Genomic DNA, 14666 nt, shown 5'->3' on the forward strand with positions numbered 1-14666 from the left:
TCAAATGTGCTTCAGGCTTATCTTAGCAACACACCTGAATTAACCACATAAAATGAATATTAAAAAATATTTGGAATAAACCCAGTTTGACCAAGAAAAACTGTTTGCAGTCAATGTAAGGTGGAGTTTTTGACATGGTGGTACACAGTATACTGTAATATAAAAACAATCAACATTAGGTCAAATGTATTTGCTTTGGAAATGTTTCTTCCTTGACAATAAAGATAGTTCTACTTAAAATAACACAAAAATAAGTTGATTTAATAAAACACATTTCAACAATTTGAAGAATCATTAAGGTCAAAGGTGTGTTTCAGTATTTTGTTTAGGCAGAAGCATTCTTTAATAGGCAGTAGCTGACATATTTTTGTGTAACTGTTTTAATTCCTGCTGTGGCACCAATAAGTGCAGGCTGCTGTGTAAACAGATAATGAATTACAATAAAATACAGCTGTAATATTATAAAAATATGTCTTCATGAATTCAGTTATAATTGTTTTTTTTAAATAAAATGCTTACATCAACTGTACATTAAAGTGTGTGTTCATATACACACGGAAAACAAATACAACTGACTGCACATATTGCTTGAATCCACAAGGTGGAGACATTTGTAAAATATTTGCTGTGTATGTGGACCCTGCCTTTCTCAATTTGTCAAATCTAGGTATTCATAAGAAACCCATATTCAACTCAACAGTCATATCAGTGCAGATCACAGAATTACCATATACTGGAAAGTATATAATAAACATGACTCCATCTTGTGTTTAAATATTCCCAGACCATTGCTCAAATCTTAGTTTCAGTAAAAACATGTAAGCAATCTTTTAATGAACACATTTTGATTACATATGTAATTCTTCTCTAAACAAAACTTACTACACATCCATTTAAGTTTACAGTGAAAACTCGTTACTATCTGCAGCTGACCTGGAGCTTTAACCTCTCTAAGGCTACGTTCACATTGCAAGCCTTAGTGCTCAGTTCTGATTTATTGTTCAGATCTGTGGCCCATATCAGATTCCAGTGTGACAGATCACAGACCTGAAGTGATCTGTGTGATGAATCTAGACCTAGAGTGACATAAAAGTCACATGAATTCTTATATGACTGTTCACACTGAGGTCACACTATAAAAAATCTGACCAGTATCTGATTTGGACATCATCCAAGTGGCCCAAATCAAAATTGAAAAGACCAGATTCCATGTGAATTGCCCTGTTCACATTGTCATGAAGAAATTAGATCTGAGTCACATTTGAGCAAAAACTCAAACTTTTGCCTGCAGTGTGAACATGGCCAAAAAGACAGGGAAAAGAAGAGTTTAAAGAGTCTACAAAGCCAGGAATCAAAATAATGTGACATTATTGTTCATTCCAACAGGTGAAGCTGGAAATACCCTGCTGAACTCATTTCATAATGGATACTCTGCAGCCACCCCTTCATTCGAACAGGCCTACATAAAGCTTGCATTAGGATCTATCAGTGCACCATGAGCATACATTCATCTCTGCCCAGTAAACGTACAGCACATCAACCTAAGCAGTGCAAAGGTCAGAAGTGTCTCCTCCTGTAACCATGGAGTGATCATATAGGTGCAAAGTGCTTGAGAAAGAAACAATAAGAGTTAGCAGACAGGCTGCCACTGCTGACTCATAAAACTGTATAATATATATAAGTGATTTATTGTTCAAAGGTGTGTTCTATGGATTCTGCAGTCTGCAACTTGAATAGTATATCAGTGGTAAATTGTAATTAGTTAGGCCTACTTGATGTGATTCAAAACAATTTACACAGTGATAAATTACGCTTAGATTCAAATACTATTAAAAAGTATAACATAAAAGTGTATTTAAAAAACATACGTTTTGTGATTTCTTTTACCAGTTTGTCCTATTAAATCCTGTCTCACAGATTATTTTTCTCCTGCTTTAATCCGGTTCCTGTTTTGTGACAACTTTCATCTGGAGCGTTACAGTTGTCCTGCATCCTCCAAAACACAAAGTACATTAAATGAGGTCGAAAAAGAAACAGAGTAAAGTGAAATTCAAATGTATTTTTGCTACTCATTGGTAGCACAGGACAAAAAGAAAGGTGAAGGACAAAGTATTTCTTTTTATATACTCCGTTTTAATTATTTAACATTATTATTGATTGATGTACTGAGTTATATTTTTGACTCATCAAATGACCCTTTACTGCCTTTTGTCTGTTTCATACAAAGGTGGATCTATAGGGGCGGCAAAAAATGCCTGGCCATCACAACTTGGTATCCAATGCTGTTACATTTAACACATTCATTTAGATTAATTTAAAAAGAAGGTGTTACAAACTTTAATTAGCCGTTACAATTTATTGACATGGCCACATTGCGAGTTCAATGATAAAAGGCATGTATTTAGAAAAGATTTGGAAAGAAAACAATTTATTGATTTCTAATGCCACCTGGAATGCCAACCATATTTCTGTTAAATGATTTGCTAATGTTCCACAATAATGTAGTTGTTTCCAGTTTAAATACCATTATATATCATCATTATATTGGTTTATGCTATTGTTTGCGATTAAATCAGCATATATGTCTCTATATGTGTGTTTATATATGTATGTTTAAATGTATGTGCATTTATATACACAACTATGCTTATAAAGTTATTAATTATTATGCTTACCGTATTTTATTATTATTTGATTAATTAGTATTTGATCAGCCTCGATTGGAAACAGGATTCAATAAAGTACTGTGCCTTTAAGAGGCCGGGGTGCACGTGCATTGTGTTGCTTACATTGCGACACTGGGGTGTGTCAACACCACAGAGGATAAGGAAAACCCTCTCACTTCCTGCATTGATTTCAAACAGTATTTGGTCGCATCATGTCTGCCGCTGAATGGAAGAAGAAGTGTGAGGCTGAGTGGAGCCTGCATGGCGCCCCGATGCCCGACAGCCTGGACTGGAAGTCCGTGTATGAAGCCAGACCGCTCGGCAGAAACTTACTGAAGAACCCTGCGCCTCACGGTACCTCAGCACCGCCACACACACGACTCATGCGCGTGTTTTCTTGCTCAGTAGTGATCCAAAGACAGCTGTAAATTAAAGTACTGAAGCCGAGGAGGGATCAGAGTTCAATAATACTGATTTCCAGTTAAGTGCTGATACAGATGTTAATGTAGGTCTACATTTTGGCCTACTTATTACAGTAACTTGAGTATGGGTGTTTCAAAGTTTAGATTCATTAGTCATCACAAAGTAGTTCACTGCTCAAGTGATCCTGAGGTGGTTTCTGTGTGTTGTAGCAACTGGTACTACTGCAGTGGAACAACTGAGAGAATAGAGCTCAGACTTCCTCCTATTCTTTTTAAACTGAGCAGCTTGGCTTTGTGAAATCTGACAGTTACAACGCAAGACTACACTGTGCTTACAGTCCCTGAGGATGTTTCTGTCTTCATTGCTGTTGCTTATTTGGTTTTGATGTTCAGTATTTATTCTGTGGGCTCTACAGTGGTGTGCACTTTACAGCCTTATCTGCTGAAATAAACCATGGTGCTCATATATATACCCACACTGTCTGTCTGTGACATTATCAGTACAGTACACAGGGATAGTGGCAACCATAGAAACAAACAGTGTCATAAAGGTATGTTAGGTACGTCACACTTGTCATACATTTGGTTAGTTTGGTTAGTTGTGTTCCTCAGTGAGTTAGGTTCTCAGATCTCCACTAAGATTGAGCAGAAAGTGGAGGTAAATGTAGTTCTGTTTGTGGTACCGGAAGTGTCGAAAAGTAGCATTTGAAATCCTCAACAGGATTGTGTGTGTTTTATGCTCGGTGGGATATTTCATTTATTTTATTTTATTTGTACATATATATTATACAGTACATTTAAAAAGTACAATGTACAGGAGAGGTTTGTACTGTATAAATACATTTATACTAAAAAAAAAGAGAAACAGATAAAAACAAAGATTGTGTAATGGGCTACGTCAAAGTTTCATCAGCAGAAATACAAGATTGATAGAAATGTACAACTGACAAAGATGTTTTTGTTTACAAATGTACGATAGAGAGTTTTATGTTTACCAGATTTATATTATTATATTGAGATTCATTAAATGGGAAATAAATCTTTGCTAATTAGAGACCTCTTCAGATGTTTTTTGAAAAAGGATAATGTAGATTGTAGTGATGGAAGTAGATTGTCCTAAAGAGATGGTTCTTTCTATTTGAATAAATATTTATTATGGGAAGTCCAACAATACGGAAGATTGAAATGTATTTGAATTGTATTCTACATTGTCTTGTAGAATATGAGTGATTGTCTGAGGAAAAACATATACAAATTCTGGAAGGCTTTATTTAGTGTGTACATATTTATACATGAACATATTCTAAAGGTATCAAAGTGTCTGTGTGAGAAGTGAAATAGGAGGAAAGTGACACAGGATGTGATAACATATGACAGAGGTTAGCAACCTTTACTATCAAAACAGCTTTTTGCCCCCCCAGAAAAGTCTGTCTGGAGCCACAAAACATATTGGAGCTTCATTTCTTATGGGTAAGCTAGCAGCATTGATGGTGAAAGCAAACAAATCTGTCCACATCTGAGACATTTACATTACATTAAGCATTAAAACAAAGAACTGGAATAAGCAAAAGTAGGTAATTGGATTGCACACTTTCAGTTTTGTAAATTCAAGTGACCACTGTAAAAAAAAAAAGGAGTGCAAGTTGAAAAGTCTGATTCTTAAATGACCCCACATAGAGCAACACTGGAGATTTAGGCGTGAGCTCTATGAGCTGCTGACTAATAATTACAGTTTTTTACACAGAGGCACACCCAGTGACCCTGTCAGAAAGATGTATTCTTTGGCTTTGTGGTATTTACAGTGGGTGTGGTACCATTTACAGTTGTCTCTTTGTCTTATTTCTCTCAGGCTTGAGCAAGGACACCCCTCCGCCTGAACCTGAACTGTCTGAAGTGCCACCTCGTGGGCCTCCGCGTTTTCAACCTGATGGTGAGAGACAGGATGGATCAGCACATTTGGCAGCAAATGAAAACAAAGGGAATGAATGAAGTTTTGTATAAAGTCTCGGATCAGGTAAATGTTTCTCTTAATTAATGCACAGGTGACTTCAGCGGCTGGACCACGAGCACGGAGGTCCTCCCCTATGATACCAGTGGCATCCCAGAAGGTGTTGTGATCTGTCAAATGCCAACGTTCAGGTGGGTAACACTGGGCATCTGATGTCTACCATGCAGCTGGTTATTATAACAGGGATGACCAGTTAGCATATACAGTACCTGCACCTACAGTTGGTTTGGTAAAATCTAAAATCAGGCTACAACTTAAACTGTGACTCTTATTCTGCTCTCTTTATCCTCAGCTGGTTCTCCATGGAGCAGGTTGTGGACCTGAAGGCAGAAGGACTGTGGGAAGAGCTGCTGGATGATTTTCAGCCTGAAATAGTCATCCAAGACTGGTGGGTTTAATAAGCACCCCCACCCACCTCCAGCCCTTATATCAGTGCATGTGTAATTACTTATCACAGTGGCCTTATCAGTGTGGTCGGTATACACGTGTATGGAACCATGTACAGTTCATGTCTCACAGTCTGTCATGTAGGTTATATAAAATGTTTGAATAGATTGGGCATGGGCAGGTGTCTGTGTAGATAATATGCAGGAGATAGTGTTATGATTTGGGATTGCTTGTCTTTTGCTAAATTATCTATTTTATCTTTGCATTTAAAGGACCAGTGTGTAGGATTTAGTGCCTCTAACCATCCTCAACTTCCATGCACAAAGGAGGAACTACAATGTCTGCGAAACTCCAATCTAGAGCCAGTGTTTGGTTTGTCCATTCTGGGATACTATAGAAAAGTTAATTTAACAAAAAAAAATGTTGGAACTAATTAACTTCAACTTTTTAAGTAAAACTAAATCAATTTGGTAAGTTAAGAAAAATCATTATTTATCAAGTAGTTTTAATAATTAAGCTAAATAAGTGACAATTACCTAATTTTGTATTTTTTATTTGTATTGTGAAAACAAAATATCTAGTAAAAAGTACTTAATCAGGAATGTTTGTGTAACTTACAAAATTTGTGTTAATGTAATCCATTTAAACTATTTTTAGTTAAAATAACTCACCACATTAGAGTAAAGGAGAACCTCTGCATCTGTAGATAAAAATGGCTCATTCTAAGGTAACAAAAACATGATTCTTATTTCATGTGATTATACACAACATACCTATGAATATTATATTCCATTTCTACCAATAGATCTTCCTAAATGTTACACACTGGACCTTTTAAGATAATTAAGTTATCAAGACGTAGATAAGTAGCCACTTACACTTACATGGTTACTACAAGAAAATATTGATTTAAAAATGATTTTATTGCTTCCATTGTAGTCCATGGTCTATGGTCAGAACTGCATCCGTAAAATGTAGTATTTGACCAATCAGAATCGAGCCTTGTAATTCATAATCAATAAACCTGTAGAATGTATAATCTAATAGGACTATAATTACAACTTCTTGTATCTTTCTTCTGTGGCACAAACCAGTATAAATATTCTCTTATTGGTTTGTTTGAATATTCAAACCATTGTTATTTCACCATTGTTGCTGGTCACAAAAACTTCAGTTTCTTTCCCAAAATGTCCTACTAATTCTCTGGAAAGATGTAATTTGGTACTCAATATAAGGAAAACAGGACTTTCATTCAAGGATTGGTTCAATGAGGAATAATTTTCGCTAAAATGAATACCAAATTATATTTTTTCCAGGAAACCTCTTGGAAGTTATTTAGAAATAAATTGGAAATGTGTAAATCCACTTCTTAATTAGTCCTTTTTATTCTTGGTTTGGAGAGATTCAATATCCTGCAATCTGTTAACTCCTGAACATCCTGTGATAAAATAATTTCTTGGCACACCATAACCTTTGAATCATCTGTCATTCTGTCAGGTATGAAGAGAGTCAGCTGCATGAGTCCATCTACCAGCTGCATGTGAAGTTACTGGCAGCGGACAAAAGCACAGTGATCTCAGAGCACACCGCCAACCCCACCGAGGAACTCAGCACTTACTCCCACACGTGGAAGGAGGTGAGAGACTGACAGATGCAGTAATCTACCTGCACTGAAGGGTTCCAGTTTCTCATTGCACATCTCTCTGTTGGCCTGCAGGTGTCGCATGTGTTCTCTGGCTATGGACCTGGGGTGAGATACGTCCACTTCCTGCACCGTCTGAAGAACCAGTTCTTGAATGACTTCTTCCCCACAATGTTCACCGGCAGCTCAGTGATTGTCAGAGCAACCAAAACCAGCTCCTAGGCTGAATCCTGCTGAAACCTGCAATGCTTGCTAACACACTCAATCATCATATAATCAATACATATGTGCCTTTAGACTAATTGTAGGTTGGGTTTTAATGCACTTATAGGAACTTTACAAAGTGTGCAATCATGAATTTGATTGTTTGGCTGATTTTAAGTTGTTTTACTTTTGCACTTGTTATAAACTTATTTTCAAAATAACGCTCTTGTGTGCAATAATAAAACACAATTTTGTTATTTCACAGTTCATTCTTTCTTTCAAGCAGTGGAACGTGTCTGAAAAACTAATCTGCATGTAAGGACAAGTCAGTTTTCATTTATACAGCTCAATATCACAAATGGAGCTGCTCTGCTTAGGGCTGGGCAATATGGACCAAAGTCATATCCGATATATTTGGGCTGAATATCGATATACGATATATATCCCGATATTTTTTCCGCAAAGTGAGAGCACATGTTCAGTGTCTCTCTCTCTCTCTCTCTCTCTCACACACACACATACACAGACACACCTACACACACACACATGTTGTGAAGTTAGGCTGCATTATAACTTTTAATTTAATATTTTCAGAAGGCAGTAAGGCTGTTACCACTCACCAAAACTGCTACCCTTATTACACAAGCAAGTACAATTACGTTAAAACAACGTAACGTAAGTTAACGCTATTACTGAGCTGTACGTTAGGTTGACTCAGCAACAAGTGTCTGTAATGTTAGTAACATAACGTTAATGGTATGATAAAGATTTGCTGCCTGTAAACAGAACAAGCAACCCATCCTGACTAAAACCACACTCAATATTAACGTTGGGTTTTGCTGACAAGACCACGTTACGTTACCTGTAACATCAGTGAATTACTCAGCAGTTAGCTAACCTAACAGTCTGACAACGTTACAGTCTAAATTATGGATGTGAACACAAACATTACGTTAGGTTATTGAAAGAGGAGGGGTGGTGGCGGGGGCGCGGGGAGCAGTGCAGAGAGCTCCGGGTCAACAGCTTGCTTAGAGCAAGGATCACATTGCAAATTTGAACTAGATCGATATATGCAATATGGTCTAATTCCATATCACATTTAAAAATATATCGATATATTTTTTACATCGATATATTGCCCAGCCCTAGCTCTGCTGCACACACAAAGTGCCTCACACAAACCAAGCACACCCTTCCAATCTGGCGGTCTATTTAAGCTGCAAAATTTCCCAGTTCTCCCTCTGCTGCCTTTGTATCACTCCCCAATATCTCTATGTAAACATATCTGCTGGGAGTGATGAGGTTGGAGCCTAGACACTAAAAACTATGTTGCACTAGTGTAATAAATATTTCAAATGAGAGTTGTTCGACTGAATTCAGAACAAAAAAACAAAAACCCTTTAATGAGGATAAAATTGTGTAACAGAGGAGGGGATCCCTCTCCGAGGACTAACAGACATGGAATAGATGTACAGAATAGACCAACACAAGAATCATACAGTACATACAGTATAACATATACACACTATCTATGCACTGTGGCTCAGTATTTCCTGTATATTCTGTCTAATTTAAATGGTGGGTTCTTAGGCAGGGTTGAGAGGGTAACTATAAAAATGTAATCCAACACTAATTAGTAACTAATTACCTTAGTTACAACACAATATAGTCAGTGACCTAATCCAAATATCACAATATTAAAGTAAAGTAACTTGATTACTTTCTGTAACTTTTGGATCATCTTAATACCAAATATGTAAATAAGGACAACAAAATGAATCTCAATACGATGACTTTAACATATTCTATAAGACAACGGAACAATGTAGCCAAGGTTTTTAGTATCATTAATGTGTCCTCTGCTCAGTGTATATATTTAAAGAAGAACTCTACAGCAGCAGCCTATACTGTGCCTACACTGTACTGCGTTGTAGCTTGTTTTAAAACTGTAATCCCGCTAAAAATCCTATTGCTCAGTGCAAATTGTTGTATCCTGATTACATAACTCCACTACATGTTATCTGTTACTCCCCTAGCCTGACTGTAGGGGACTAATCAACATAAACCAGGACTGCCTATGGTAAGGAGTTACTTCATTTGTAAAATAATAACATTATGAGGTGGCAGTTTTAGTGAAACCCCCCTTTTATAAACTACCAGTAATCTTATTTGACCACAAAACTTGGTTACAGTTGTTTATTCCACTATCTATTCATTATTTCTGGATTATATTATTATTATTGTTATTTTCAATTTCTTTGTTTCAGCCACAACAGATGCCCAACCTCCCCCTTCCTAACACAAGATACCAGGTCCTTTTGTGTTTTTTAAATTGTGATGTCTAGACTCAGCTTTGCACCTAAATACTGCAGGATATCTCAGATGTAAAATACATCAACGGGGGGTCGGCGCCGATACCTGCAATAGACAAAAGGGTGTGAAAACACTTCCTGGAGGGGCAGACCCTTGCAGCAGACAAAGGGATGTGAAAGAGGTGTTCCTCAGGTGTAAATGTTTAGGTCTCCCCATGCTCGGGATCTTTCTTCATCTTTGACCGCTCGCGTGTTGATTGACCTTTTCTTTGCAAAGAAAATAAAACCTTGTCGGCCGGCAGAAGTTCTCTATTTCATTCTTCACCAGCAGCAGAGAAATTTCCACAACAATATATACAATCAATCAACATCTTTCATTAACAAATCCAAGACCAAAACAAAACCTAGAACACACATTTACCCTAAATATAAAACAAACAAACTCAACCTCATGTTTGATCAACTTAAATAAAATATGTGAAATATAAATAAACATAAACATACATCATATAATATAACTCTTGGATCTTTTATCCTTAACTACTGAAACGTCAACAATATGATCAGGGTCTCATTATTTACCGCCTGTGTCATTCTCCAAAAAACACCTGAAAACAAACAAACAAACAAACAAACAAAGAACAAAGTAAAACAAAAAGTTTTTATTTACACGTACTTGCTTGTAACACTTCTCCCAATGTGATTTCAATTTGAGTTAATATGTTTGTCAAATTGTCTGTTTGTCAGTGTAGTCATGTATGTGGTATGTGGATTTCCAGTGTTTGAGTATACATTTCTTAAATACAATTGGATGAAAAAACAATAGTCCAACTCTAAGGATGGGGTGAACTGAATGAACCAAAAAGTGTATATCTGTGATATCTGATATCATATTTATTAATTTTCTCTCTCTCTCTTTAAAAAAAATATATTTTGGGGGATTGGGGGATTTTGCCTTTATTGATAGGAGCTGCCACTCACCCATGGTCACTGCAGCAAAGACTGGAGTTACAGAGGCAGCCCTAACTTTATCTCTTGTACAGTAGCTTCTGTACATTATGTGATCAATGGGATTTTTCATAAACTGGTAACCCCAAATGTGGCTTAAAATTGTTACTGATGATTCATTAACCAGTAATAGAGACATTGGTTATAACTTAAACCCCACTATTATCCTAATATTATGCAAAAAGTCAAGTTGTAACACATTCAGGAATAAATATCTCAGTCTGCCTGTCAGTCTATAAATGATATAATATAATAGTATATAATATAAAAAAGCAAGAGCAGGTCTAGAGAAATATTTATTGGGTGGCAAAGGGTGGCAGAAATATATGCTTATTCAATATTATGATGTAATTTCAACTCAAAACGTTACATTATTGTGACACATTAGTAATGAATTGAATAGAAATATATAAAGGTGGCATTAGAAATCCAAAATATCCAAACACATTTTTTCACTTCATTTCAGTTTTTTAACACGTTATTCTAAAAATATTAATCTAAATTAATGTGTTAAATTAGACAGCATTTAACACCAAAGTGGGGTGGCATTTTTAGGGGGCTGTTGCCACCCCATGCCAGCACTCTAGATCCGCCCTTGCAGATGGTGATAAATTCAATTCAATTCAATTCAATTCAATTTTATTTGTATAGCGCCAATTCATAACAGAAGTTATCTCAGGACACTTTTCAAATAGAGAGACAGACAGACAGACAGACAGACAGACAGACAGACAGACAGACAGACAGACAGACAGACAGGTGCACAGCAACAACAGTATTGGTAATGGCAATCTAGCAGGACAATGGCAGGAGGCTCCACCAGGATCGATAAGAACCTCCAAGCCGAGAAAGCACAAGAACTCCGGGGAAGAAGTGAAGTTAGTAACATGCATTCATGGGACCTGAATGAGTGCAGAAAGAGAGAGGAAGAGAGGAGCTCAGTGCACCAAGGGAAATCCCCTGATAGTCTAGGTCTATAGCAGCATAACTAAGGGATGGTTCAGGACTCACCTGATCCAGCCCTAACTATAAGCTTTATCAAAGAGGAATGTCTTAAGCCTACTCTTGAATGTGGAGAGGGTGTCCGCCTCCCGAACCACAACTGAAAGCTGGTTCCACAGGAGAGGAGCTTGGTAACTGAAGGCTCTGGCTCCTGTTCTACTTTTAGAGACTATAGGAACCACAAGTAGCCCAGCATTCAGAGAACATAGTGTTCTAGAGGGGTAATAGGGTACTATGAGCTCTTTAAGATATGAAGGGGCCTGACCATGAAGAGCTTTATACGTGAGGAGGAGAATTTTAAATTCTATTCTACATTTTACAGGGAGCCAGTGCAGAGAAGCTAGTACAGGAGAGATGTGATCTCTTTTTCTAGTTCCTGCCAGTACTCGTGCTGCAGCGTTTTGAATTAATTGCAGCGTTTTAATGGCCTTATTGGGGCAATCTGATAATAAAGAGTTGCAGTAATCCAGCCTAGAAGTAACAAATGCATGGATTAGTTTTTCTGCATCTGTCTGTGGTAGGATGTGTCTTTTGTAATATTACGTAAATGAAAGAAGGCAGTCCTAGAGGTTTGCTTTATGTGGGAATTAAATGACAAATTCTGATCAAAGATAACTCCAAGATTCCTGACAGTGGTGCTAGAGGCCAAGTTAATGCCATCTAGAGTAACTATATCTTTAGACAGTGGGTCTCTAAGATTTTTGGGACCAAGTACAAGAATTTCGTTTTTTTCTGAGTTTAACATCAGAAAATTGCAGCTCATCCAGGATTTTATGTCCATGTTTTATGTTTGTAATTTAGATAATTGATTAATTTCATCGGGCTTGATTGATAGATATAACTGTGTATCATCTGCATAACAGTGAAAGTTAATGGAGTGATTCCTAATAATGTAGCCTAAAGGGAGTATATATAAAGTAAATAGTATTGGTCCAAGTACAGAACCTTGTGGAACTCCATGACTAACTGTAGTATTTATTGAAGATTCATCGTTAACATGTACAAACTGCAAACGATCTGATAAATATGACTTAAACCAGCTTAGTGTGGTTCCTTTAATGCCAATTTGATGCTCAAGTCTCTGTAAAAGAATAACATGGTCAATGGTGTCAAATGCAGCACCAAGATCTAATAATACAAGTACAGAGACAAGTCCATTGTCTGAAACAATCAAAAGGTCATTATTAACTTTAACCAGAGCTGTCTCTGTGCTGTGATGAACTCTAAATCCTGACTGAAAATCCTCAAATAAACTATTGTTATGTAAAAAGTCACACAACTCTTTGGCGACTACTTTCTCCAGAATCTTAGAGAGGAAGGGGAGGTTAGAGACCGGTCTATAGTTGGCTAAAACCCCTGGGTCAAGAGTGGGCTTTTTAAGAAGGGGTTTAATTACAGCTACTTTAAAGGACTGTGGTACATATCCTGATAATAAAGAAAGATTAATCATATCCAGTAAAGAAGTGCCAATTAAGGGTACGACTTCTTTAAGCAGCCTAGTTAGGATCGGGGCTAACAGACAGGTTGATGGCTTCGATGTAGAAATTATTGAAGTTAACTGATGAAGATCGATAGCAGAAAAACAGTAAATATATACCTAAGTTTAAATTAGTTAAAGTTCCTGAACTTGGAGAGCCACTGATAACTGTTGATGGCATTTGGTGATTAATTTTCTCTCTAATAGTAATAATTTTATTATAAAAGAAGCTCATAAAGTTGTTGCTACTTAAGTTTATGGGGATATGTGGCTCAATAGAGCTGTGACTCTCTGTCAGCCTGGCTACAGTGCTGAAGAGGAACCTAGGGTTGTTCTTATTTTCTTCTATTAGTGCTGAGTAATAGGCTCCTCTGGCATTACGGAGGACCTTTCTATAGTTTTTAAGATTATATTGCCAAATTGAGCAATATTCTGATAATTTGGAAGAACATTTCCTTTCAGATTTCCTAGCTTTTTGCTTTAATTGGCAGGTTTGGTGGTTATACCAAGGTGCTAGTTTCCTATGTTTTAATAATTTCCTTTTTATAGGAGCAATAGAATCTAATGTTCTTCATAGTGAGCCTGCAGCACTATCAACAAGATTATCAATTTCGGAGGGACTAAAGTTATTATAGGACTGTTAAATTCAGACATGGCATTGTATTAAACACTGATGGAATCTCCTCCTTAAATCTAGCTACAGCACTGTCAGATAGACATCTGCTGTAGGAAGTTTTGCCTAATGGCTTATAATCTAATAGTATGAATTCAAAAGTTATTAAATAATAGTCAGATAGGAAAGGATTATGTGGGAAGACTATTAAATGTTCAATATCAATGCCACATGATAGAACAAGGTCAAGAGTGTGATTAAAACAATGAGTTGGTTTATTTACACTCTGACAGAAGCCAATTGAGTCTATTAATGAGATAAATGCATTACTAAGGCTGTCATTGTCAACATCCACATGAATATTAAAATCACCTACAATAATTACTTTACTGATTTAAGGACTAAACTTGATAAAAACTCTGAGAATTCAGATATAAAATCAGAGTACGGTCCAGGAGCACGGTACACTATAACAAATAGAACTGGCTGCAGTGTTTTCCCGGATGGGTGAGAAAGACTAAGAACAAGGCTTTCAAATGAATTATAATTTAGTTTAGGTTTAGGGTAAGACAAAGTAAATCAATATCATAATCTGATATTAATTCATTCATTAAAACAGCTTTAGAGGACAGAGACCTGATATTTAACAGTTCACATTTCATTCTCTTATTTTCTGCTACTGAGGAGTTAGTTTTAATTTTTATTAGATTTTTATGTTTAACTACTCTTGTTTTTATTTCTTTAAATAATTTAGGTGGTCGGGGGACAGACACAGTCTCTATGGGGTTTTGGGTGGGTGACTGTTCTAAAGAAAGCGCAGAGAAGTGTGTAAGACAGCAGCTCTGCTTCCTGGTCCTAACTCTGGACTGTCAGGTTTTAGAAATAAACTTCGCCATATTTCTAGATAAGAGAGCCGCTCCATCCA

General features: G+C 36.7%; 1 protein-coding gene across 1 annotated transcript; it reads left to right on the plus strand.

Annotated features, from left to right (window-relative positions):
* The first annotated feature begins 2811 nt into the window (after positions 1–2811).
* nccrp1 (P1, F-box associated domain containing) lies at positions 2812–7586 on the plus strand. The gene is made up of 6 exons (XM_051401630.1): positions 2812–3020; positions 4938–5018; positions 5131–5227; positions 5389–5484; positions 6981–7119; positions 7201–7586. The coding sequence occupies exons 1-6, from the start codon at positions 2879–2881 to the stop codon at positions 7345–7347; spliced, it is 702 nt and encodes a 233-aa protein (XP_051257590.1). The 5' UTR covers positions 2812–2878; the 3' UTR covers positions 7348–7586.
* Positions 7587–14666: the final 7080 nt, after the last annotated feature.

This window comes from Dicentrarchus labrax, unplaced genomic scaffold (assembly GCF_905237075.1).
Source record: "Dicentrarchus labrax unplaced genomic scaffold, dlabrax2021, whole genome shotgun sequence".
In the NCBI taxonomy this organism is placed as follows: domain Eukaryota; kingdom Metazoa; phylum Chordata; class Actinopteri; family Moronidae; genus Dicentrarchus; species Dicentrarchus labrax.